At 41.2% G+C, this 26,613-nt stretch overlaps 1 protein-coding gene across 11 annotated transcripts in view; it reads left to right on the top strand.

Moving 5' to 3' along the window:
- Positions 1–26,613, top strand: part of Eya4 (EYA transcriptional coactivator and phosphatase 4) — a 243,642-nt gene that overhangs the window by 207,172 nt on the left and 9,857 nt on the right. For all 11 annotated transcript variants that reach the window (NM_001271317.1, XM_087650613.1, XM_087650625.1 and 8 more), the window contains 4 exons: positions 12,192–12,281; positions 23,026–23,084; positions 23,191–23,351; positions 25,633–25,747. In NM_001271317.1, coding sequence (NP_001258246.1) covers positions 12,192–12,281; positions 23,026–23,084; positions 23,191–23,351; positions 25,633–25,747 — 425 coding nt within the window. The remainder of the gene's footprint in view (positions 1–12,191; positions 12,282–23,025; positions 23,085–23,190; positions 23,352–25,632; positions 25,748–26,613) is intronic.

Raw genomic sequence — 26,613 nt, forward strand, 5'->3', positions numbered from 1 at the left:
TGGTACATAGCAAGACCCTGTCTCCAAATAAATAGGTGGTTTTGGTTTTGGTGTTAGTTAGGATTTTACTGTTGTGAACAGACACCATGACCAAGGCAACTCTTCTTAGGACATTTAATTGGAGATGGCTTACAGGTTCAGAGGTTCAGTCCGTTATCATCAAGGTGGGAACATGGCAGCATCTAGGCAGGCATAGTGCAGGAGGACCTAAGAGTTGTGCATCTTTGTCTGAAGGCTTGCTTCCAGGCAGCTGAGTATGAGAGCCCATGCCCACAGTGACAGACCTATTCCAACAAGGCCATGCCTCCTCATAATAGTGCCACTTGCTGGGCCAAGCATATACAAACCATCACATTGAACTTAAAACTTACAAAGAAAATAGGTGATTCTCTTCCATGCTGGAGTTAATAGGTGAGCTAAATAAGATCATATTAAGGATGCTTAAATAAGGCTTCTATGAACATAGTGGAGCATGTGTCTTTGTTGTATGTTGGAACATCTTTTGGGTATATGCCCAGGAGAGGTATAGCTGGGTCTTCAGGTAGTACAAATGGACTGAACTAGAAAATATCATCCTGAGTGAGGTAACCCAATCACAGAAAAGCACACTTGGTATGTACTCACTGATAAGTGGATATTAGCCCAAAAATTCGAATTACCCAAGATACAATCCACAGACTACATGAAGCTCAAGAAGAAAGGCAACCAAAGTGCAGATGTTTCACTCCTTCTTAAAAGGGAGAACAAAAATATTCATAGGAGGGGATGTGGAGCCAAAGTTTGGAGCAGAGACTGAAGGAACTGCCATTTAGACCCTGCCCTACATGGGTATATAGTCCATATATATATATACAGCCACCAAAACTAGATAAGATTGATGAAGCTAAGAAGTGCATGCTGACAGGAGCCTGATATAGCTGTCTCCTGAAAGACACAGCCAGAGCATGTCAAATACAGAGGCGAATGCTAGCAGCAAACCATTGAACTGAGAACGGATCCCCATTGGAGGAATTAGAGAAAGGATTGGAAGAGCTGAAGGGGCTTGCAACCCCATAAGAACAACAATGCCAACCAACCAGAGCTCCCAGGGACTAAACCACTACCCAAAGACTATACATGGACTGACCCATGGCTCCAGCTGCATATGTAGCAGAGGATGGCCTTGAAGGACACCAATGGAAGGAGAAGCCTTTGGTCCTGCCAATGCTGGAACCCCCAGTGTAGGGGAATGTCAAGGGATGGGAAGGGAGGGTGGTTGGGGAGGGGAACACCTTTGTAGAACAAGGGAGGGGGGATGGAATAGGGGACTTGTGTCTGGGAAATCGGGAAAGGGAATAACACTTGAAATGTAAATAAATATCCATTTAAAAAAACAGACACTTAACTATGAACCCAAGTATCTGCTTCTCGGGTCAAATAAAGTTAAGTAATAATGCTCATTCTTTTCCTTCCAAATGAGAAATAACTAAAAATGGATGCTCTCAGAGACGCAGAAGGCCTGGATCTGCTCTCATGATGGTGGTAGTGCAATTGCACGAAATACTTTAAGCCAGGGGCAGAGGGCATGTGCACCTGAACTGTAAAATCCAGTCTTAAAGCTAACACATCTATCTACTGGCCTGCCTCTCTTTCTCCCAAAACTATAAATTGTAGCAAGTGTCGCCTCTAGTCCCCTACAGAATGCTTAACATTCTGTAAGTACATCCACTTCAGTGCATTGTACACTTAGCCCTCGCCTCTGCTCTATGCCTCTGATGTGGTAACAACGTGTTTTGCAAGTGACAGAGACAGCCAGGACCTGAGTCTCTGACATGATCTTAAGTCTCTGTTCTCCTCCGGTCTTGTGCCACCACATGGGATCTTTGCAACTAAAATCTAGTCTTCAGTTTTCTAGGAACGCCAGGATCTTATCTAAGTAGTTTTTGGTTTTTTTATTCACTTAAGAACACTTGTAGAAAATTCTTTATCAGCCTGTAAATAATATGAAAATTTCCAAGGTTCTTCCTAATATGTCATCACTCTGTGACTCTGCTCAACTGTCAACACTCCCTCCTTGCAAGCAGAACTATTTCTGGATCTTTCTGATGGAGGCAAGCACAGGCTCTGCTGTAGGGAGGCTGTGATGGGATCTCTGGCTGAGTCCCAGATGGCATGCACAGCTTCAGCACTGCAAAAATCCATAATAGAAGTTCGTGAATTTGACAAGATGGCGCCCAGGTATCATCCACCACCTGGAGTTTGTGAGGACGACTCTGCTTCCCCGAGCAACTGTGTACATTATTTTACCTAAATAACAGCAATTGCTTTCTCAGGTGTAGGAATAAATTTTAACCAATTTTGCTGTAGAGGTTTAATTTATGTAGGAACATTAATGACTTACATGCTTGGAAGCCAGAGTTATTTAAAGCCGTTCTGGGTAAGGAGACAAAAGAGATGAACAGCCCAAGTCGGAGGAAAGATTAAAGAGAAGTGAATCACTGCATTATAACATGTGATTGTAATTCAAGCTCACAAGGAGATTTGCCTATAGGAAACACTCTGTATGGTAGGGCAGAGCTGTGAGGTGAGTCACTCATCAGAATAAGCCACCCCATTGCTTTTAGATTTAAGAATTGATACACTCACATAGAAACACAACGTTGGAAGTAGCACTCGCTTCGTTTTCTACAGGTCATTAAGAAATCAGTGTGTGAGTTAGTGGCGTGGTTGGTGTTGCTAAATGATTAGAATTGTGGGTCTGAAGCGATCAGACCTGGGACAGCTAACACCATGACCTCTAATTCCCTTCTGAACCGAGCTAGAGTTTGGCTTTGTGGGGATTATAGACCTGAGTTCAAGTTCTATCTCCCCTTGTCAAGATCATATGACCTTTTCAAGTTTGCTTAGTTTGTGGTTCAACAGGAATTTGAAATTTGGGCAACTGGGTGTTTCCCAAGGAAAGGCTTTTTCTATTTGTATCTGTCACTTGGCCCTTCAGTGTGAGACACTCAGTTCAGTGATAAGAACTCCATGGTCTTTGTAGTCAGGTGGTTATAGCCAGGCTTTGGAGTACATAAAGCATAGGAAAACAGAGTTAAGCATCAAAAAATGGTCATGTGTGGTGCTGTGTACCTTAATCTAAGCACTCAGAAATCTAAGGCAAAAAGGAGCCCCATGAGTTCAAGGCCAAATAAAGTGCATAGTATTTTTCTTTATATATGTTTTTTTTTTCTTTCTTCTATTGGATATTTTCTCTATTTACATCTCAAATGTTACTCCCTTTCCTGGTCTCCCCTCCAGGAACTGCCGATCCCATCCCCCTTCCCCTTGCTTCTATGAGGGTGCTCCCCCACTCACCCACCCACTTCCTCCTGCCTCCTCACCCTGGCATTCCCCTACACCAGGGCATTGAGCCTTCACTGGACCAGGAAGCATGTTCATGTACACATGTGTGTAGTGCATGAGCAAATAGACTATACACACATAGAATAAAGCTGGATGCAGGGCACTGGCATGTCAAAGTCTGCCTGTGAGGTGTTGAGAGGCAATGGTAGCTATGTTATCTGATACGTATTCACTTCAGAGGATCTTTTCCTGCTATATTGAATGATACAGGGTGACAGAAAAGTTCCAGGGTCAGTAAACTGCTTCAGAAATGATTTTGTGGTGTGTGTGTGTGTGTGTGTGTGTGTGTGTGTGTGTGTGTGTGTGTGTTTCTGTTGTGTGTCTATATGTGTATCTATGGGATATTTGTCAATGTGAGTGTCTAAGTCTGTATCTCTGTCTGTCTGTGTCTGTGTGTATCTGTGTGTCTGTGTTCTGTGTGTGTTGGTGTGTGTGTCTGTGTTTAAGTATGTGTCTGTCTCTCTCTCACGCGCGTGCTCTCTCTCTCTCTCTCTTTCTCTCTGTGTGTGTGTTTGTCTATGTCTGTCTGTCTCTCTCTTTCTTCTGTGTGTGTGTGTGTGTTGGTGTGTGTGTGTCTGTGTTTAAGTGTGTGTTTGTCTGTCTCTGTCTCTCTGTCTCTGTCTGTCTCTCTCTCTCTTCTGTGTGTGTGTGTGTGTTGGTGTGTGTGTGTCTGTGTTTAAGTGTGTGTTTGTCTGTCTCTGTCTCTCTGTCTCTGTCTGTCTCTCTCTCTCTTCTGTGTGTGTGTGTGTGTTGGTGTGTGTGTGTCTGTGTTTAAGTATGCGTTTGTCTGTCTCTGTCTCTGTCTCTCTGTCTCTGTCTCTCTGTCTCTCTGTCTCTCCCTCTCTCTCTCTCTCTCTCTCTCTCTCTCTCTCTCTCTCTGTGTGTGTTTATGTGTGTGTGTGTGTGTGTGTGTGTGTGTGTGTGTGTGTGTAGGTCATCCTCCTCAGGCATTGATATTCAGCATCTGTCTATCTTGCCTTATTGTGTGAGACAGGTTCTGTCTGACTGGGATCTGGAGCTCACTGGATTTGACTGGTCTGACTGGTCAGCAAGTTTCATCATCAGTCTGGCCCCGTGCACAGCTATTTATGTGGGTTCTGGTGATGAGACTCACAGTCTCATGATTGTGCTGCAAGCACTTCATGTCCCCTTGAAGTGATTTCTCTCTGAGCCACCACACACCTGTGACCTGCATCCTCCCTTCCCCGTACGACTGGCCACAACATTCTGACCTGTTCTAGGAAAGGCCTTCTGAGCTAAATTTTCCCAGTTGCTCTTCCCTTTGTCTTCTTGTCCCCAAATTACAAAGGAAGACTCTCTTCTACGGTCCAAGAAATAGCTGTGGCAAGGCAAGAGGTCTTTCTCTGTGTTTCTTACTGGCTATCTTTTTAGTTCCTGACTCAGATGAGGGATCAGTCTTCCCTAAGCACATCTTGCCTTTCCCAGGCTTGTCCCCACTGCTGGATGCTCCATCCCACATGGTAGTCCCACTCATACCCTCGCTCATACTCCATCTGTCTCCATATCACATCTGTGTGTGGCTAACCTCCTGGCTTTTTACCCAGTCATTAGTCCTCCTGGAAGGGGCATACTGGCTTGGCTTACACTAACTATCATGGTTCCTCCCTGAGCTTCTGCATCTACTCACCAGATGTCTTTGCACTCCAGAGGTATCAACACCTGAAATGCTGTGTTTACTGGGCTGTTCATCAGTTATGTTACATAATAATGGTAACTAAAGCCCAGAAGCACATGGCTTTTGTATTTTACTATTTCTTTTATCTTTGTTTGTATGTAGGTATAAGTTGGGGGGCTTCTGTGTCCTTGTTCTCGTGAGGGGTGTGTGAGTGTTCATGTGTGTGCAGATATACATGTAAATGTGTATGCACACCTGCGAAGATCAGGGGTCAGTTTACAACATTTTCCTCTACTCTCCGTGTTGTTCATTTTTCAATCCATTCCCTCCAATAACCCCCATTCCCTCTTATATTCCTGATTTCTTTTTTAATTACTATCACTACATATATATATAAATGCATAAATATGTAAGCACAAGCTGTTGAGTTTTTTAATATATGTGTGTGTGTGTGTGTATGTGTGTGTGTGTGACCACTTAATATTAAATAATCACAGGAAACTGGTTCCTAGCGAAGAGTAATTCTCCTTCTATCAGAGGTCATTTGTTTCCTGTAGCACTCCATCTAGACATAGGGCCCTGTGAGCCTTCCCCAGCCACGGTAACAGGTCAACAGATTTCTTCATTGCTCAGGCCTTGTGTAGACAGCCATACTGTGGAGATCTCATGAATGTACCATGGCTGTCACATATGGAAGACACAATGTCACAGTAGACGTCTGGTCCTCTAGCTTTAGAATCTTTTTATACCTTCTTCTGTGACATTCCCTGAGTCCCGGTGCAGGAGTTGTGTTTTGGATGGATCAGTTAGAGCCAGGCACCCACATTGGCTGTTGTTCTCTGGGTTTGACCAGTTGTGGCTTTCTGTAATGATCTGGTATAAAAGGAAGCTTCTCAGATGGGACCTGTGCTAACATGTGGGTGAGCGGAGGAGCATTTAGAACATGGTGAGGAATTATGCTCATTTAGGAAAGTGACTATAATGGGGTCTCCTCACCATGACCTCACCACTTGTAGTTGTCTTGGTTTACAGTACCGGGAATGGTTTCCGTCCTGTTGAGTGACTGTGGTTATTGCCAAAATTTAAATGCCACTATTGTAACTTTAGGGATATCGTGCTATGGTGGCCATTGTTATGGTTCATGGGCATCATAGCTGGCATGATACCAGATTGTTTTCCTCCCTTGATAGCTTGCATAGCGACTTCTAGTATTATGAAAGCTAGTCCCCGCTGAGGGGATTTAAGGTCCTGTTCAACTCCATTCCTCAGGCTCCTGTGTTTGACAAATGTGGTGCCTTTAGTAATAGAGACTTGCTGTTAATCTCTGGAGACAACCAAGGGCAATAATAATGCTCTGCATTATTTTATGATCCTCTTGACCAACAGCTCAAAGAGAGTCTTCTCCTGCCTGGTAATAGGGTTTCTATTAGGTAGCCTGTGCCTCCTGGGAAGAGTGCCATCATCTCAAATGGCACAAGTTCATTTAAACTGAACTTTGATGCTAATATGCTTATGTCTTATATATAATTTTAGGTAAATATACTATTATTTCCTATGACTTTTCCAAGCATGATTCATCCTTAGTGTGATGTATCTTTCCTAGCTCTGTCTCCAATACTGACTTCCCTGTCCTCCCCCCCAGTTAAATCCCTCTTTTTCCCTTGGAGACAGAGTCTCTCCTTGACCCTGCATCTCACCTTGACAGTCAGTGAGCTCCAGGAGTCTTTTGGTTCCTGCCTTCCTAGCAATGAGATTCTAACTGCAAGCCCAGCCATCTGCATGGGGGCTGGGATCTGAACCAAGGCTCTACCGGCTTCCTCTGCAAGCACTTTACTGACTCGGCAGTCATCTTCCCAGCTTTGCTTTAATTTGTTGGTTCAGTTTTGTTATATTGTTCCCCTCCCAGAATTTGAGCATGCCATAGGCACTCAAAACTATAGGAACAGATGATCAATAACAGAATGTTCCTAACAATATTTTCCAGTTCCTTCTGAGAAGTCTTTTTTTTCTCCCTTTTTGGAAATACTTGGAGTTGAAACTAAGGCCCCATGTACACCAGGCAAGCACTCACCCACTGAGCCAAAGGCCCCGTGTTCCCTTTATGAACTCTGAAATCTATTACCTGTTCGTCAGACAAATACATCAACTATGGAGTTTCCCTTCCAGTTGATGAATGGATCTCATTCCTCCTCTTACGTCCAATGCAAAAAGTCGTTGCGTCTTGAGAACCCAGGAACGTATTCCACCTTGGTTTGTGGAGATGACATCCCTTTCTTTGCAGTGTGCTCAGACATCTTCTGTCCCTTGAGTAAAAATCTACAAAAGTACTTTTTGGCCCAAAGGAATAACTGGTCCAAGATCCCAGGACCTTAAAAGAAAAATAGTCCCCAGTTTCTTTAAAAATACATAATTGCTGCTTCTTCTGAGATATTTTTACAGTGTTTCCCTAGAGGAGGAATTGCAGCTGATGGCCCAGTGTAGGGCAGAGACCCACAGACAGACAGTCTGGCTCCGATTTATGTTCTGTGCTAACATGGCTAATAGGCATTTGTGTTTTGATTTAGAGACGTGCTGTACTTGACCCTGACTTGGGTGTGTACACTGTTGACATCTGGCTTAGAGGTACACTTTTCAAGGCTAAGAGATATTTTTTTCTTCATATTCTTTTTCCTCCTGCCCCCTGTGTGTGTCTCTATATCTCTGTCTCTGTGTCTCTCTGTCTCTGTCTATCCCTGTCTCTCTCTCTGACCTCTGTCTCTCTGTCTCTCTCTGCCCTCTGTCTCTCTTTCTGTTTCTCTGTCTCTCTGTCTCTCTCTATCTCTGTGTGTCTATCTCTCTGTCTCTGTCTGTGTTTCTCTATGTCTCTCTCTGTGTTTCTGTCTCCCTCTGTCTCTCTCTGTTTATCTCTCTTCTTCTTCCTTCCTTCCTTTCCTTCCACTCCCTCCAACAGAGTATCTTGGGAATCATTTCAATGTTTTGATAGCGTAGTACAGAGCATAAATTGGCAGTCATCCCATCTGCCCCGTGTTGAACTCCGCAGGAGACATGCTGAATCCTTCAGAACTCTTCTGTGTGTGTGTGATGTGTATCAGAACTTTCATCTGACCCTGTCTGTGCCTCTATTTCCCCACCTTATCACTCTGCCCAAGTCTTTGCTATCACTTCATTTTCAATGCAAAACTCAACATTTACTCCCCCTAAGTGGAAAAAAGCCTGCAGCAAATCTGGATTCATAGGACACCCCATAAACATCTATGAAAATAGTAGAAACTTCAATACAAGACTTGGGTTCTCTCCAGAAATATGTCTCACTTGCCAATGCTTGATAACACAGTGGAACTGCAGTCACTGGTGGCCCCTTCCCAGTCAGAGGTGCCCACCATGACCAGGTTCTGAGGAGGGCATCCCCCGACTCCCCGAGACAAGTATCCCTCCCTTTTGGAGTTTGAGTTCTGTGAGTCTTTCAACTGGAAAAGTGTGACGCTGTAATTTAGAATTAGTTTAGAATTAGCTGTCCTAGTGACTTAGTTCACTGGAAGGGGGGGATAAATCATATATTTGTAAAGAAGCCCTCCCCATACAGTCTCTGAGGAACAAGAACACCACCTCTTAACTTAGTTTTCCTTGGCTTGTGGCCGTGATGACCAAACACCTCTCTGTCAGTGGACTTGCTCTCAGGAAACCTTAGTAAAATCTAACCAATTCGCACTCTGATAAAATTCAAATCCAAACTTACCCAGTTAAGAAATGGGATTTTTGCCAGAATGCTTACTAAGTTCTGGCTGTAGTAGGGCGTGTGTTGTACAAACACCACAGCTTGCAAAACAAGTGATTAGCCTTCCCAGAGCCATGGGGCTGCATTCCACCAGTACGCTAGAATGCAACTTTCCTTCATCATCCCATATGCTATGCCTGCTTACTAGAATGGCCACACAATTTTTTAAAATGTATTTGTTTGCATGCTTATCAGATGCACAGAAAAATGCATCCTTTGTGGTGTTTCCACTGCCGTTTGGATAGCACGGAGGGGGATGAAGTTCAGAAGCATGTTATCAATAAAAGTAACAATCACAGGACCACTAGGGTTTCTCCCATCTTCCCAGAAATCAAATCTACAGAAGCAAAGAATGTAAGGAATGAGCACAAGATAGCCAATAGTTTTATTGAAAACTTAAAAGAGACAAATACCAGTTGGGATAAGATTCACTAACCTAGCCTCCCCCTCCCAAAAAAAGCTTTAAAAAGATATTTCTATACCACATCTGAAATTGATATCTTTGGGGCAGAAAGCATCAGAGGACCGTGGGTCTCCCCTGGACTGTCTTGCATCATGGGCGTTCCTGAAATTCACAGAGCGTCACTAATGGAATTATATGTTTTCATGCCGTAATTACATTTGATTTTCCTGATATTTCTCTGGACATTTTGTTCACGGGTCCCTGACTTAGCAGAATATTTCGAAGTTTTCTATAGCATTGTCCTAATTAAGACCCACTCTGCTCCCTCCCCAATAGCAAGAGCAATTCTTAACAGAAAAAAAGACGAAATGCATAGTTAAAAAAATTATTCAAGCTTCAGAGAGTTCTTCCAATAGCAATAAAGGATATGAATACCAACTAAAGAGAATCTGACAATGGACGGAAACATGATCAGGGGTCCTTCTGAGTTCTGAGCGAATTAAAATAAATAGTTGGGGGCACAAAACATATGTATTCTTTATATTTGAATGAGTGTCTTTTAGACAAAGCAATTTGATCTTTGCCTTGTACTGAGTTCTACTGTAGACATCTTGGACCTCTCAGAACTGTTATATATAATATATATCAGAGTATACATCCAACCTCACCCATGCCTTCATCACCCCATCTTTTTGATTTGGGGTATTGATCCTAGTAGCTGGTCACTGACAGCAGATCAATGGGGCAGTAGAGCCCAAGACCATGTAGCCAAAGCATGTACACTAGTATATGAGCAATCTACATAGGATTTTGCCACAAAGATTTAAAAGACCCACAAAAACGCCTGCTAAGAAGATGAAAACAATTAAGTAGGTGAATTCTTACAACCCCCGCCTTACCCTCATCCACATCAAGCCTTAAGTCTGTTCTGTATACCTCCATACTCATTAACATGCAGTTCCTAGTTTTAATGTGGCCTTCCTGTTCTCCACGTTCTCATGGCTACAGAACATTGGAGGGACACCTGAAGTGTGTTTACACTCTGAGGTTTTCTCCACAGTGCTTGAGGGAAGTAGATGAAGAAAGACCGTGGTGTTGTGGAGGGGCAGTTATGGGCAAGCGGGGCTAGTTAGAGGTGTAGCTGATTGTCACTGGGACCTGAGCTGGGTTTGGTGTTCTCATCAGTAACTGAAGCAAAGCTATCTATACATCTATTCACCAAGTTCAGTGCATTTCTTAAAACGCCACTTATGAAAATGTTGAGATCCAAAAAGCGGTTCTCTGTTCTCACAGGCCTGCAGTCTAGGCCACGGCCAAGCCACACGACCCAAACCAGAGGCTGGGTCCTTCCTTGGAAACTGCTCAGCCAAAACTGACAGCGTCCCTCTACACTTCTCAGTGTTATACACAATAATTTTCTCCCTTCCGAGGCATCCACCTGGCCTCAGATGCACAGGAATCGCCCCTTCCGGTTTTCTACTTCCTGCCTTCCCCTAGTCACACCCGTAGTAGTCCCTTAGATTTTGTTCCGACTTCAATACAACCATGTGAACGGTTGCTTCCATGTCCCCGAACTCTCCTCAAATCTCAAAGTCTCCTGACGCTGAGACATCAGCTTCAGTTAATCATGGCAAAGAGACAGCAGCTCTGCTTCTAATTCTTCAACTCCTGCTACTATTTAAGATATAGGTCACTGTAAGCAAACACGGGAGACATTTTGATTTCTCATCAACCCCACCAGTCCCTAAAATCACTAAAAGCAAAGGTTTTCTACACAGTTTTGTGCAATGAGTGAATATTCTTTTACTCTCCACTTTCTGCAATCTTAGTGAAATTCAGGTTAAACATGTGGTTAAATAGAGACTCCTGCTACCCTGCCAATCAAAATGCCATTTATGTTAAGCGGCATTTGTACCAGTCTATCTGCTTTACTCTCTTATTTGCTGCAATCCTCTTGGCTCATTCGGATCATCTGTAACACTCACGGGGCTATTCGCCCCCAACTCTGGTTTGATGGCAACTGTCCCTGTAATCCCTTTTCTTTCCTTTTAGAGATTATAATATAATTACAACCTTTCTGCGTTCACTTTCATCTCTCCTCAGTCCTCCCATGTACCTCTCTCCACTCTCCTTCAATTTCACTTCCTCTTCTTTCACTAATTGGTACAGCATGCGCATGTGTACATGGATGTGTGTGTGTGTGTTTGTATGTATATGTATCTACATGTATGTGTGTATGTGAATCTATGCATATGTATGTGTATATGTATATGTTTATATTTCTAAATATAACCTATTTACTCCATATAATGTTAAATACATATCCTTGCAAATATTTAATGTTTCTCTGTTCTTCACCACCCACCCAAACACGATTCTTCAAGAGGTATTTGTGACATATATGCAAGCTAAATCATCTAAACTTGTTGGCTTTTTTGCTTCTCTTATTTATGTAAGGATGTGGGTAGATAAATTAATATTGAAAATGTGTTTGTAATCATCTTTACATGCATATTAAGTCCTGCAAATTACCAAACATCTCTTCAGAGATCCATGATTGGGAATCATTCATAACTCATTTTATACACATATATGGAATTATTTAAATATTATAAGTGGCATAATTGTGTGTATACTATAAATTTCAATACACATATGTAATATGTAATGACCAAATTGATAATTAATATTTATATTTCAAACATTTATCATTCTTTGGGTTGAAAACATGCAAAGTCCTTTATTCTGATCACCTGGAAGACTACAGTAAATATTGCTAATTATAGTCACACTATATTATCAGCCACTGGAATATTGTCATATTTTTAGCTATTTTCTAACTCTTTAATTCCTCCCTTACCTCTGGAAAACGTTTTAATCTTTGCTAAAATTTCATCTAATATTTTGCCTTCTCCAACAATATCTACCTAAACTATTTCTTTAGTAATTGTGGTTAATGAAATTTTACCACATTTTGTATGTGTTTTTTGCAGGATCCCCCGATGGCTGTAACCCTTGGGCTCCGAATGGAAGAAATGATCTTTAATCTTGCGGATACACATTTGTTTTTTAACGACTTAGAGGTAAGAATTTTAAAAGTCAAGAATAATTATTGACAACACAAAAGCTCTCAGATGGTGTCACGTATGCAGTAAACTTTAAGAAATATGGGGGGAGGGGTGGAAGGGTGCTCATCCCACGAGAGCTGTAAAGTTCTTGTCAAGTGCAAAATTGCATAGATGAGTATGAACAGACTGCACATGCGTGCTCGTGAGTTATACAGACTGCACATGCGTGCTGGTGAGTTATACGTGTTTATGGGCGCGTACCGAGAACAAAAACGTCTTAGAAGACATTGGCCCCCTGTGTGGCTGAGGTCAGACAACTCCTCATTCTGCCCTCGGTTCTTCGGTGTCTAACCTTTGAGTTAGCTTCAGCCTTTCGCAGGCTACTAATCAATACAATTTGCGTTATTGGTGGATTATATCACCAATCCTCATCACAAGAGAAACATGGGTCATCGAGGCTTGCAGCCTCTTTAACAAACTCTCCTTCTCATCCTCTCCCCTTGGAATAAAGACTGCTGGAGCTGTTTACACAGCATAGCTGATGAGTTTTAACGCACCGAATACTTTTCCTCTCTCAGGACTTCTACTCCTAATGTCTACTTCCAACACAGTTATCTGAATGGGAAGCAAGAGAGAGCGAGAATAAAAATCAGCAAAATGGAAGATCATGAGAAAAACCTAGTGTCAAAGTAGCTACCACAGTATAGTACCACAATAAAGACTATAACCCTGTGTTAGGCTTTAGGGTTCCAGACACGCAGACAGTAGAATGTGAAGTAACAAAGCAGCTCGGGCAAAGCAACAAAGTACTTCGTGGACAAGTGTACTTGGGCTAAAATAGAGATCCCTCCTTTAAAAGAATGGCATGCTTAATTCTTATTTTAATTTCGTGATTTCATAAGGAGGTAAAAAGGTCTCACGATAGTCACATTATGAACAAAGATGATTAAGACTCCCCGTGTGGTTCTAGACATTTTATATTAAACTTTCCATTAACTGGCAATGCTTCGAAATAAATAGGTATATGGCTTTTCAGTATATTACTTTTCAGGGGACAAACTACAGGTTCAACAGCAACATAGATATCATATAGATTAGGGCGAATTTAGGGTGAAAGAAAGTTCACATTTAGTGAGTGACTTAGGTAAGATTTTAGCTCAAGACTTAGTTACATCATAGATACAAAATGAAAAATGATTCTATCATATAGATGCATATATGTATATGTGTTAGTAATATGTATATATGCATAATATGTATATATATGGGTAGATATATAGAGAGAGATATAGATATATATAGATATATATTCTGTTATCAGCTATCTCAATAATAGAATTGTGATTTTAAGGCAGGTTTCAGTCAAGAGAGCACAGCTTTCTACCCCCATGCCTATAGAAATTAGGACAAAAGAAAGATAAGTCACATTTAGTGAGTGACTTAGATAAGTAGATAAGATTATAGATCAAGCCTTAGTTACCTCGGAGACACGAACTGAAAAATGGTTCCACATGGCCTATGGAAAACGTGGTCAAACTGCAGTGTTAGAAGAAATCAGTTGTATTCCCAGCTTGGTCCCTGTTTTCTTTGGGTGATAAAATGTCCGTTCGAAGAAGCTTTATTTGTTCATGATCAATAGGAAAGCTCAGTGTTCTTCATCTAGTTCCTATTCTTGTAAGAAATACTGATGACCTCTGTAAGCCCAACCACGGCTCACCCCATATTGCTCCCAGGGATACAGAACGGTGTTGTGATGACGTCTACCCACAGGAAATGACTGAATTTGCATGGAACTTGACGTTTTAAATAGAGTAATAGCTCTGTGTTAGCTATCTTGTTCTTTATGTGGACAAGTCTCAGCTTAAAAATTGTAAGATGGTGTATATTTTCAAAGGTGCTAAAAACAATGAGAAGTTTTATATGGGTTTGTCCCAGTTTTATGATGTTTGTCTCACTGGACTTTTTTTTTTTTTTTTTTTACTAGAAACACATGGGAAGTGTTCTGAACTCTTAGCTTTTTGGTGGCATCTTATAAATAAGATAGAACAGGGAAAACAGGATCATCCCACTGTGAAAGGAGAAAATGGACCCTAGGGAGCTCTTTTCTGACCCCCACCTAGGCACTGGTGCATACATACCACCCCCAGGAGTGTGTGAGTGTGTGAGCGTGTGTGTGCGGGCGCGCGCGCACACACACACACGATAAAATCACCTTTTAGCAGAACATTAAAATGAGAAGGTGAGTGTGTCTTACCTCAACTATGTAAATATCTTTACATGCATAAAGTACCACAATAGCTGGGGCTAGATACAGCACTTTAAGATTTTTCTTTTTCTTTTTTTTTCTCAATTTTTTTTAATTGGATATATTTTTACTGGCGTTTCAAATGTTATTCCCTTTCCCAGTTTCCTGTCCATAAACCCCCTGCCCCATCCCTCTTTTGTATGAGGGTGTTTGCTCTCCCCAACTAACCCAATTCCCACCCTGACATTCCCCTACACTGGTGGGTCCACATTGACAGGACCAAGGGCTTCTCCTCCCATTGGTGCCCAAGAAGGCCATCCTCTGCTACACATGTAGCTGGACCCATGGGGTTTGTCCATGTTTATTCTTTGGGTAGTGATTTAGTCTCTGGGACCACTGGTTGGTTGGTATTGTTATTCTTATGGGGTCGGAAGGCCCTTCATCTGCTTCAGTCCTTTCTCTAACTCCTCCAGTGGGGACCCCATTCTCAGTTCATTGGTTGGCTACTCCCATTCGCCTCTGTATTAGTCATGCTCTGACAGAACCTCTCAGAAGACTATATCAGGCTACTGTCAGCATATACGTCTTGGCATTAGCAATTTTGTCTGAGTTTGGTGGCTGTATGTATATGTGCTGGATCCCCAGGTGGGGCAGGCTCTGAATGGCCATTCCTTAAGTCTCTGCTCTAAAGTGTGTCTCTATATCTCCTCCTATGAATATTTTTGTTCCCCCTTTTAAGAAGGACTAAAGCATCTGCACTTTGGTTGTCGTTCTTCTTGAACTTCATATGGTCTGTGGATTATATCTTGGGTAATCCGAGCTTTTGGGCTAATATCCGCTTATCAGTGAGGTCATACCAAGTGTGTTTTTTGTGATTGGGTTACCTCACTCAGGATGATATTTTCTAGTTCCATCCATTTGTCTATGAATTTGGTGAAGTCATTGTTTTTGATTCCTGAGTAGAACACCTTTGTGTAGATGTACCACATTTTCTGTATCCATTCCTCTGTTGAAGGGCATCTGGGTTCTTTCCAGCTTCTGGCTATTATAAATAAGGCTGCTATGAACATAGTGGAGCATGTATCCTTATTATATGTTGGAGCATCACTTGGGTAAATGCCCAGGAGTGGTATAGCTGGGTCCTCAGGTGGTACTATGTCCAATTTTCTGAGGAATCTCCAGACAGAATTCCAGACTGGTTGTACCATCTTGTAATCCCACCAACAATGGAGGAGTGTTCCTCTTTCTACACATCCTCACCAGCATATGCTGTCACCTGAGTTCCTTATCTTAGCCATTCTGATTGATGTGAGATGGAATCTGAGAGTTGTTTTGATTTGCATTACCCTGGTAACTAAAGATGTTACACATCTCCTTAGGTACTTCTCAGCCATTCAATATTCCTCAGCTGAGAATGTTTCATTTAGCTCTGTACCACTTTTTAATAGGGTTGTTTGGCTCTCTGGAGTTTAACTTATTGAGTTCTTTGTATATATTGGTTATTATCCCTCTATCTGATATAGGATTGGTAAAGATCTTTTCCCAATCTGTTCATTGCCAGTTTGTTCTAATGATAGTGTCCTTTGCCTTACAGAAGCTTTGCAATTTTATGAGGTCCCATTTGTCGATTCTTTATTTCAGAGCATAAGCCATTGGTGTTTTCTTCAGGAAAATTTCTCCAGTGCCCATGTGTTCGAGATTCTTCCCCACTTTCTCTTCTATTAATTTGAGTGTATATGGTTTGATGTGGAGGTCCTTGATCCACTTGGACTTAAGCTTTGTACAGGGTGATAAGAATAGATTGATCTGCATTCTTCTACATGCTGACCTCCAGTTGAACCAGCACCATTTGTTGAAAATGCTATCTTTTTTCAACTGGATGGTTTTGGCTCCTTTGTCAAAGATCAAGTGATCATAGGTGTGTGAGTTCATTTCTGGGTCTTCAATTCTATTCCATTTATCTACCTGCCTGCCTCTGTACCAATACCATACAGTTTTTAATCACTATTGCTCTGTAATATAGCTTGAGGTCAGGGATGGTGATTCCCCCAGAAGTTCTTTTATTGTTGAGGATAGTTTTTTCTATATTGGGTTTTTTGTTATTCCAAATGAATTTGCAAATTGTTCTGTCTAACTCTTTGAAGAATTGGATTGGTATTTTGATGGGGATTGCATTGAATCTGTAGATCGCTTTTGGTAAAATGGCCATTTTTACTATATTAATCCTGCCAATCCATGAGCATGGGAGATCTTTCCATCTTCTGAGGTCTTCTTCAATTTCTTTTTCAGTGTCTTGAAGTTCTTATTGTACAAATCTTTTACTTGCTTGGTTAAAGTCACACCGAGGTACTTTATATTATTTGGGTCTATTATGAAGGGTGTCGTTTCCCTAATTTCTTTCTCGGCTTGTTTCTCTTTTGTGTAGAGGAAGGCTACTGATTTATTTGAGTTAATTTTATACCCAGCCACTTTGCTGAAGTTGTTTATCAGCTTTAGTAATTCTCTGGTGGAACTTTTGGGATCACTTAAATAAACTATCATATCATCTGCAAATAGTGATATTTTGACTTCTTCTTTTCCAATCTGTATCCCCTTGACCTCCTTTTGTTGTCTGATTGCTCTGGCTAGAACTTCAAGAACTATATTGAATAAGTAGGGAGAGAGTGGACAGCCTTGTCTAGTCCCTGATTTTAGTGGGATTGCTTCAAGTTTCTCTTCATTTAGTTTAATGTTAGCAACTGGTTTGCTGTATATGGCTTTTACTATGTTTAGGTATGGGCCTTGAATTCCTATTCTTTCCAGGAATTTTATCATGAAGGGGTGTTGAATTTTGTCAAATGCTTTCTCAGCATCTAATGAAATGATCATGTGGTTTTGTTCTTTCAGTTTGTTTATATAATGGATCACGTTGATGGTTTTCCGTATATTAAACCATCCCTGCATGCCTGGGATGAAGCCTACTTGATCATGGTGGATGATTGTTTTGATGTGTTCTTGGAGTAGTTTGCAAGAATTTTATTGAGTATTTTTGTGTCGTCGATATTCATTAGGAAAATTGGTCTGAAGTTGTCTTTCTTTGTTGGGTCTTTGTGTGATTTAGATATAAATGTAATTTTGGCTTCATAGAAAATATTGGGTAGTGTTCCTTTTGTTTCTATTTTGTGGAATAGTTGGGACTGTATTGGTATGAGGTCTTCTATGAAGGTTTGCTAGAATTCTGCTTTAAACCCATCTGTTTCTGGGCTTTTTGGGGGGGGAGTTTTAATGACTGCTTCTATTTCTTTAGGAGTTATGGGGTTGTTTAGATGGTTTATCTGAACCTTATTTAACTTTAGTACCTTTTATTTGTCTAGAAAATTGTCCATTTCATCCAGATTTTCCAGTTTTGTTGAATATAGACTTTTGTAGTAGGATCTGCTAATTTTTTTAATTTCTTCTGATTCTGTTGTTATGTCTCCCTTTTCATTTCTGATTTTGTTAATTTGGATACACTCTCTGTGCCCTCTGGTTAGTCTGGCTATGGGTTTAGCTTGTTGATTTTCTCAAAGAACCAGCTCCTGGTTTTGTCGATTTTTTGTATAGTTCTTTTTGTTTCTACTTGTTTGACTTCAGCCCTGAATTTGATTATTTCCTGCCATCCACTCCTCTTGGGTGTATTTGCTTCTGTTTGTTCTAGAGCTTTTAGATGTGCTATAAAGGTGCCAGTGTATGCTCTCTCCAGTTTCTTTTTGGAAGAACTCAGAGCTATGAGTTTTCCTTTTAGCACTGCTTTCCTTTTGTCCCATAAGTTTGAGTAAGTTGTGGCATCGTTGTCATTAAATTGTAAAAAGTCTTTAACTTCTTTCTTTATTTCTTCCTTGACCAAGTTATAGCATTGTTCAACTTCCATGTATATGTGGGCTTTCTGTTGTTTTTGTTGTTATTGAAGACCAGCCTTAGTCCATGGTGATCTGATAGGATGCATGGGATTATTTCAATCTTCTTGTATCTGTTGATGCCTCTTTTGTGATCAATTATATGATCAATTTTGGAGAAGGTACCATTAGGTGCTGAGAAGAAGGTATAATCTTTTGTTTTAGGATGAAACATTCTATAAATATCTGTTAAGTCCATTTGGTTCATAACTTCTGTTAGTTTCTCTATGTCGCTCTTTAATTTCTGTTTCCATAATCTGTCCATTGATGAGAGTGGGGTATTGAAATTTCCCACTATTATTGTGTGAGGCACATCGTGTGCTTTGAACTTTAGTAAGGTTTCTTTTATGAATGTAGGTGCCTTTTCATTTGGAGCATAGATATTTAAGATTGAGAGTTCATCTTGGTGATTTTTTTCCTTTGATGAATATGAAGTGTCCTTCCTTATTTTTTGATAACTTTTGGTTGAAAGTCGATTTTATTCGATATTAGAATGGCTACTCCAGCTGGTTTGGAGCTTAAGTTAATAGTACTTCTTAAATAATGACTGAGATTACTGACAGAAATACTAAACAGAAAATACTGGTATTGATGCTTCTTTGGGGAGATTAAGAATGTCACAGGACCGTTATTTGATTTACACCCCATGGTTCAGCTATTCAGATGCATTTCATTTGATCAGTAAGGATAAAGCTAATCAAGCGAGTGGCATACACAATGGGTGTGCCAGCAGTGCAGTGTACACGCAGTGTGTATGTATGTGCTTCCACAGGTAGATGAGCCCAGGAACACAAAAGTATATTTCCAAGTGACATAAACAAGCACTGGGTTAATTAGATCCACACAATAACTTTCAAGTCCAATTGATTATCTACCTCCATGCTCCCTGTCCTGTGTGCCTAATTTTAAACATCACATCTGTGCCAAAGCCCCTTTTGCCAGCCACCTTCTTACAAAGGCTCCGTAACAGGAATTATGCCAAGCCTGCTTCTGCTGACACACAGAATTGCTCAAAACAGTACCTATATCATTAGCTTATTGTGAGAATTGTTTCTCTTGTATATGTAATCTCTTGGGGTCTTTTGTGGGAATCCAAATGTCTACTTGAAACTGTAAATACTTCAAGACATGGTGCAACGTGGGCAATGGCAGCTGCTCCTCGAGAACATCCTTTAAAGTCCCAAATCTGAATCTGAGCACTCAACACTTCATTCCATTCTTCCCACCCCCACCCCCAGTGAGAGAATGCTCTCTGTTGGAAAAAATGTTATTTCAGTTAGAATAACTTCCAGAGGAGAAAGCACCAGGGAGTTGGGGCTCGCAAAGGCAAGAGAAGAGTGCTGTGGCTTCTACCTGGAATAGATCAGGGACAACCTTGTGGTTACCTCATAAGACAAATTTAAAGCATTTATGATTAACACCAGAATTATTTTAAGATTTTGAGGTCTTTGCTAAGCTGTGTTCAAAAACCAAAGCTCTTGAATAATTTGGGAGTATTTTAGCTTTAGGTTAAAATGACTCCTGCCTGGTTTCCACAATGAAAGCTAGTTGATGAAAAATTATTTATCTTTCCCTAAAAAAAAAATCTAAGTAATTGAAGTTCAACTTTCTTTCAGTGAACTGTAATCCTTGGGCAACTGTCCAGAGTCAACACGCAGAGTTGCTAAGCATAAATATAAAAAGAAGTTAGATTTGGAAGACCCTCAAACCTAACTTCAAATACAGAGTACATGGTCCAATAAGTTTGATATACTGTTGTCCTCTGGAGTAAAAAATGAATTTTGGGGCAAGTCATATATAAATTAATCATGTGAGTTAATACTTGAAATGTCATGGGGAGCTTTTTGTAAAAAAATTACAATAAGGAAATATTTAAGAAATAGCTTCTGGTGGTTAGAAGAACTCAAAAATTCTCCCTCGCCATTGCCATTTTGGAGTTTTTTGTAAGAATATTGTGTTAAGGGACAGATGGAAGCTATTTACATGAGGAAAGCTTTTGGAAGTTCAGGAGAGTGATGATCTGCAGGTATTTATTTCTATCTAAATGCCTCCCAAGAATATCACCATGTCTGAGCTAGAAAAGTTTCTATGAGGCTAAAAGCACTGGCTGTTCTTCCAGAGGACCTAGGTCCAAATCCTAGTACCCATACGGCTGCTCACAACGGTCTGTAAGTCCAGTCCCATGGGAAACAGCCGTCTTCTGGATTCGGTGGGACCAGATACACACATGGTACACAAATATGTGATGGCAAAACATCTGTACACATTAACATTTATTTAAAGAATGCTACCATGTCTAAAGAGCGGATACTTAGGTCATGTAGAGTACCTTAAGTGTCTCCATATTCTGGGGATAGTAGGGCTTCCTGCTTAAATGCTAACTGCTTAGTCAGTGTAAAGGCCAAGGCAGCAGCTTGATAAACTTGCACATGAGAGGGTTTTGGAGGTGCAATGCCTCCTTTTGCTGCAGAGAAGCCTGCATCCCTCTCAACTGTGAGATACCAAGGTAGCTCAGGCAGCCTCATCTCCTGTCCCTCCTCTTCTCTCTGTACTGAGAGCAGCCATACTTTCCCACAAGCCTCGCCATCTAGGGTATTAATTTATGTCACTATAACTTTGTGTTAGAAATTTGAAGTGATGGAGAAACTCTGCCAATTACTATCATTACCTAGACTCCTACAATGTGATTAAGAAGCAATTCTGTGGCTTTTAGTTAGAGGTTTCTTATTGGTGCATACTCATTGAATGTGATAACAAACTGCATGAGGATATTCTTTTTCCTTCCTTCCTTCTTTCCTTCCTTCCTTTCTTCTTCCTTCCTTCCATCCTCCTACTTCTTTCTTTCTTTCTTTCTTTCATCTTCATTTTTACAGAGTTTCTCTGTGTACCCCTGGCCGTCCTGGAACTTTGTCTGTAGACCAGGCTGGCAAATCTCAATGAATCACCTGCCTCTGCCTCCCAAGTCCTGGGATTGAAGGTGTGTGCCCACCACTGCCCGACTATACAGTGCCCAGAGAAGGCAGAAAAGGGCATGCTCAGCCTCATCAGGAGTGCTGGGATCTAAACCTGGGTCCTCCAGAAGCGTAGCAAATGCTGTGAAAAGCCGAGCCACCCCTCCATCCCAAGTACATTTTGAAATCACATATGAACACTTTCCTGACTACGCTCACCACTTAGTTTCTGTTTTATTATTTCTTTGGTTCATATTTGTTTATTTACTTGAGGAAGGACACAGTCCACATCACGGGCCTGTGGAGGTGAGAGGACAGGCCACAGGAGTCCTTTCTCTCCATCCACCATGTGGGCTCCTGGCTTCAAGGTCAGGTCCTCAGGCTCAGCTGCTCTCTCCCTGCTGCTGAGGCATCCCCTCGCCCTCCAATTCTGAATCCATTGAAATAGGATCGACATGTTCTAGACTAGGCTGAAGGCTCGACATTTGGTGCTTGATTACAGTCCCTTCCAGGTCTATTATAACAAATTTGAAGTGGAGACTCTTTCTTAATATGGCATAGTTCCATACCTACTAATTTTAAATTGATCTTTGAATGATAAGTGCTATTTATAGCATCAAGATCTGGAGGTATACAAGTGAGATAATCCAAAGAAGAAACTGGAAAATGTTAACTCAGCAGTAAAACACTTGCAGAAACGTGCAGACCTGGCTTCAATCCCCTGCAAGTCAAAATCTCTCTCTCTCTCTCTCTCTCTCTCTCTCTCTCTCTCTCTCTCTCTCTCTCTCTCTCTCTCTCTCTCTCATTGATTTATTGTGACTTATAATCATGTGTAACCTGTGAACTTAATCCTCTGGGATCTAGTCATCCTTAAATCTCATCAGCAAATTTTGTCTTAAATCATGTAACATTTCACGGGAACCCTGCAGATCATTTAAACGCAGAACAAGCTTTTTGGAACCTCTAAGGGCCCGATTTCTATGTGGAAGCCACTATTTGCTTTAAGCAAATTCGAACTTGAAATCAGATCCACTATGGACAATCTTAACAAATTTATTTTCCTTGGAGGTTGTATTGCTTTTGGTATGTAAATCTTCACGACTTTACTTGTATTTGTTGACATTTTCAAAACTCTAAAGCCCGACGAAAGAAGGTGTCAGCCTCTATGGCCGCTAGCTTTGTTCTGTATCAGAAAACCAGGACTTTAAGTAAAATGACACTTTCATACTAGCAAGGAGCAGGAAGTCTTGGAAAGCTCAGAAGACACCATGTTCTGAGGTCAAGACCCCTTCACTTCCACCAAGCAAATAATAAATAACAGTGACCACTTGAGATGCTCGGACCCCAGGCACATTGCGGATTTCCAGATTAGCAAGGGCACTGATCTCAAAGATTCGCGGGTTCTTCTTAGCAATGATATTAAGATTAAACTTATTTTTCAAAGCACCCCGAGTTTCCAGACTGCTTTGTGGATTTAGATCTCAGAGAAGTGGTACCATTTCCCTTTTATGCGTAAGAAAACAGGCGTCAGAGGGAGGGCAGAATGGACCCATGCTGCCACCTCGTGGCCGTAGCCTGCCGCTGTGGGATGATGGGAAACCTGAAGGTGGTAGCCAAGTTTGGTAATGTCTGCTGTTGCCTTTTCCCAGGAGTGTGATCAAGTTCATATAGATGATGTTTCCTCCGATGACAATGGTCAGGACTTAAGGTAAGCCGCGCTTTCAGTCTTCCGTTTCCTACAGAAATTCAGCTGTGGAGTTTTGTACATGTAATTATTTCTTCTGTTTCTTTTTAATGTATTCTGGGTGTTGCAGTACCTACAGTTTTGCAACTGATGGCTTCCATGCAACTGCAAGTAGTGCGAACCTTTGTTTGCCAACAGGTGTGAGAGGAGGGGTGGACTGGATGAGGAAGCTGGCTTTTCGTTACAGAAGAGTAAAGGAATTATATAACACCTACAAGAACAATGTCGGAGGTACGTGTGGCCGATTCCACCCAGTGTCAGTACCCTGAATGTAGGCAGAACTCAAACTGTAGCTTCACAGCGGAGATTAGCCTCCCGGAAAAGAAACGGCAAAAGGCTCAAGTTGAAAAGCAGTGAGCCTGAATTTCTGCTCTTTGGATTTCTTAGGGGGGGAATTGAATGCACCCTTGCAAAAAGACTTGGCAGTTTTGGGGAGAGGGGTGGGATCTTGTGTTCTAGGATCCTTTCTCTGTTTCATCTGTATTACTCTGACATTATCAACAGGGAAACAGGCAAGTGAAGGAGGTGGTCAAGAAGCCTTTGTAAAGACATGAACCATGATTATTGAGTTAGTGCCAATCACTTCGAGAATACACACACAGCAGCTTGCGAAAGTTCATAATTCCAACAAATCTATTGGATCTCTTTAAAACTCTCACATCGTCTGACAATGTATCTCTCTGCCTAGGACATAGTGCTCGCTGCAATCATTTTTAAAGGTTCTGATACTCTGTAGGCAGTGTCTAAAATGCATTATACTTAAAATTTTATAATAGATCATCCATATAATTTGCGGCAGTATTTTAGACCTTAGCGTCAGACTGCAATTGTGGCTGTATTTCTAGATACAGGGAAAAAAAATGCATCTTGATTGTTGGAATCAGTTTTAGGTCAACACATTCTCAAGATTAGTTCCAGAGTCAGACGCACACAATCCTTCCAGCAAGCTGATCGTTGTCCTTTTAAAATGAAATGTCTTTGAGAAACAAAAAAAACCAAAGCAAGCCAAAAGAAAATGATTTTTTTCTAAATACGCATATTCATTCAGCACATGTGTAAGGTCACATGTGCACCATCGAGTAAATAAATGTAATTTTCATCCACAGGGAGCACATTGATCCCATCTGTTTTCAACCTGAGGCTGGGGCTATGTGTCTGTTTCCCTGTGTTTGCTAACATTGACTCACATCAAATGCTCAGTGAATCCTCGGCAAGTGTTAAAAACAGGCAGAGCCACAGACAAATGCATGTCCGAAATGACAGGAGGCTTTACAGGCAAGACTTTATTTGCACATAGATAACTGAGCCCTGGTGGCCCCAGTACTACTGTGTAGTTCCTGGTTAGCTCCTAACGAACTCTAAGGCTTTGTCCCAGACACTTTTGTCAAGTAATTGGAAATAGGATGTTTAAGTTTCTTTAACTAAACATCCCTTTTAGAAGTCTGAAACGATTTAATTCATCTACCCCCCTTTACAGAGTACTGTTTGAATTATTTTAAAATTTGGAAGACCATTAACCTATCATCTTTTGTCTTAGAAAATTTAATCAATGATGTGAGAGTTTATTTTTTTGTCAGATATTAGCATTGTTTTATTGAAATGTGGAAGCATTAGACTGTCTAAAAAGTAGTTCTAATTTTAAATATTTATCATTGCATATCATTTGTCCTTGCTCCCAGTGTCTGAAATACAATTTAAGTGAGAAACATACCGTTTGAATGGAGAGTCATGTGATCTCATTTTATCAGGAAAGCAAGGTTACTCTGCTTTTCTCTCTCTTCTTTTTCCCTTTGTCCCTTCCTTCCTGCCTCCCTCCTTCCCTCCCTCCCTCTTCATTTTCTTTTCTTTTCTCCTATTTTTTTGTCAGTGTCTGGGGGCCTCTTGGATACTAGCCGTGTGCTCCAGCAATGATGTGTGTCCCGCCTCTCTGTAAAATTTAACCTACGGATTTCTTCCCTCCTCTTTCTGTCCTGGGATAGCATACCTTCAGATTTCCAACATAGCTACTTAGTCATTTTTAAAAACACAAAGTATCATTAAACTCAGGCACTGGTTTGAGAAGCATTGTAACACCTGCCTAGAACGCCCTGGATACTTTCTAAAGCTGAACTATGATTCTGAATTGACTATTTTATGTCCCGAGTTTGTGTTCCTGATGGAGGAACCCACTGCTCCTCTCTGACTGCCATGCCCCAGCCTCATTACTGGGATTCAGCTGCTGTGTTAGATTCTTGTCTTGGGGAGGGGGAGAGACTGCAGTCTCTTTTCCTTGTGTCATACCCCTGAGTGTCTAGCCAAGTGTCTGACCCTATGTATTGTCTAATAAGAATTCGATACTGAATAAATAGTGAGCAATCACTTCCGAAAAAAATGAATCCATGTTGGTATAAGTCAGTATCCCTTTATGACAAAACCAAAATAAAAATTGTTTATTGTAGACAGAAGCGACACCAAACTTCCTATTCTAGAGGCGGTGTTCACCTCCTGACTGCCTGTTTATTCGGTGTTTCAGGTCTCCTTGGCCCTGCCAAGAGGGATGCATGGCTGCAGTTAAGGGCAGAGATCGAAGGCCTAACAGATTCCTGGCTAACAAATGCACTTAAGTCTTTATCAATTATTAGTACTAGGTAAGTGGGACTGTGGCCTTTCTACTTGAATTATGTGGAGGATCTGGGTCCAGCAGCACAACAGAGAAAAACCATTCCAATTGCTAGTAATTCACCACAGCCAGTGATTTCTATGTGCCTTAGTGTGTGCATACAGGCCTGTATGCTTGCCTATGTGCACCTTTGTGGATACGTGCATGTGTGACAGTGTGGGTGGGTGCATATAAATTTGAGAAGTGATGGCTGGTGGGTAAGATTAATCTTTATTGTTTTTCTTATTTCATAGTTTTATTTCTGATTAAAGTGAACCAATAAAGATACAGTTAACCAGTGTGTGGGTAATACATAGGCATCAAAAGAGATGGTATCCAGACAGATAGCAGATACATTAAAAGGTGGCTGGAGTGAAATAGGACCCAGCATTTAGGACATGAAAGTAAATTTACATGTCAAATCTGGCATGTGGTTCCTTCCTGGTCACATGATCAGAAACTTCACCAATAACAGAAAGTCCTTCTTGGAGACTTATGCTTGACTTCCTGGGCTAACTGGAGCAGACATGAGCACCCTGTTCAGTTCTTGGTGTCACATTCTAATGTAAAGTCTGACAGACATGAAGATTTCTGGGTTCAGCTTGGTCGTCCCTGGAATTTGATTTGTAGAATCTACACAAAAGAGAAAGCTGCCAAGAACGCAACCCAAAGCATCGAGCCTGGAACAAAGTTGTCCATTGCAACAGTTTGAAATGTTGAGCTCAAAATGAGTTAGATTTTACTCTGTGTCTATAAAGGGAACAGTTGGGGTAGATGTGCAGACATCTTACGAAGGACATTATGCAGGAACTGCCCAATGGATAAAGCTCCCTGGCCAAACTTCCTGGCTATGAC

This window comes from Rattus norvegicus, chromosome 1, assembly GCF_021556685.1.
Source record: "Rattus norvegicus strain SHRSP/BbbUtx chromosome 1, alternate assembly SHRSP_T2T, whole genome shotgun sequence".
Lineage (NCBI taxonomy): Eukaryota > Metazoa > Chordata > Mammalia > Rodentia > Muridae > Rattus > Rattus norvegicus.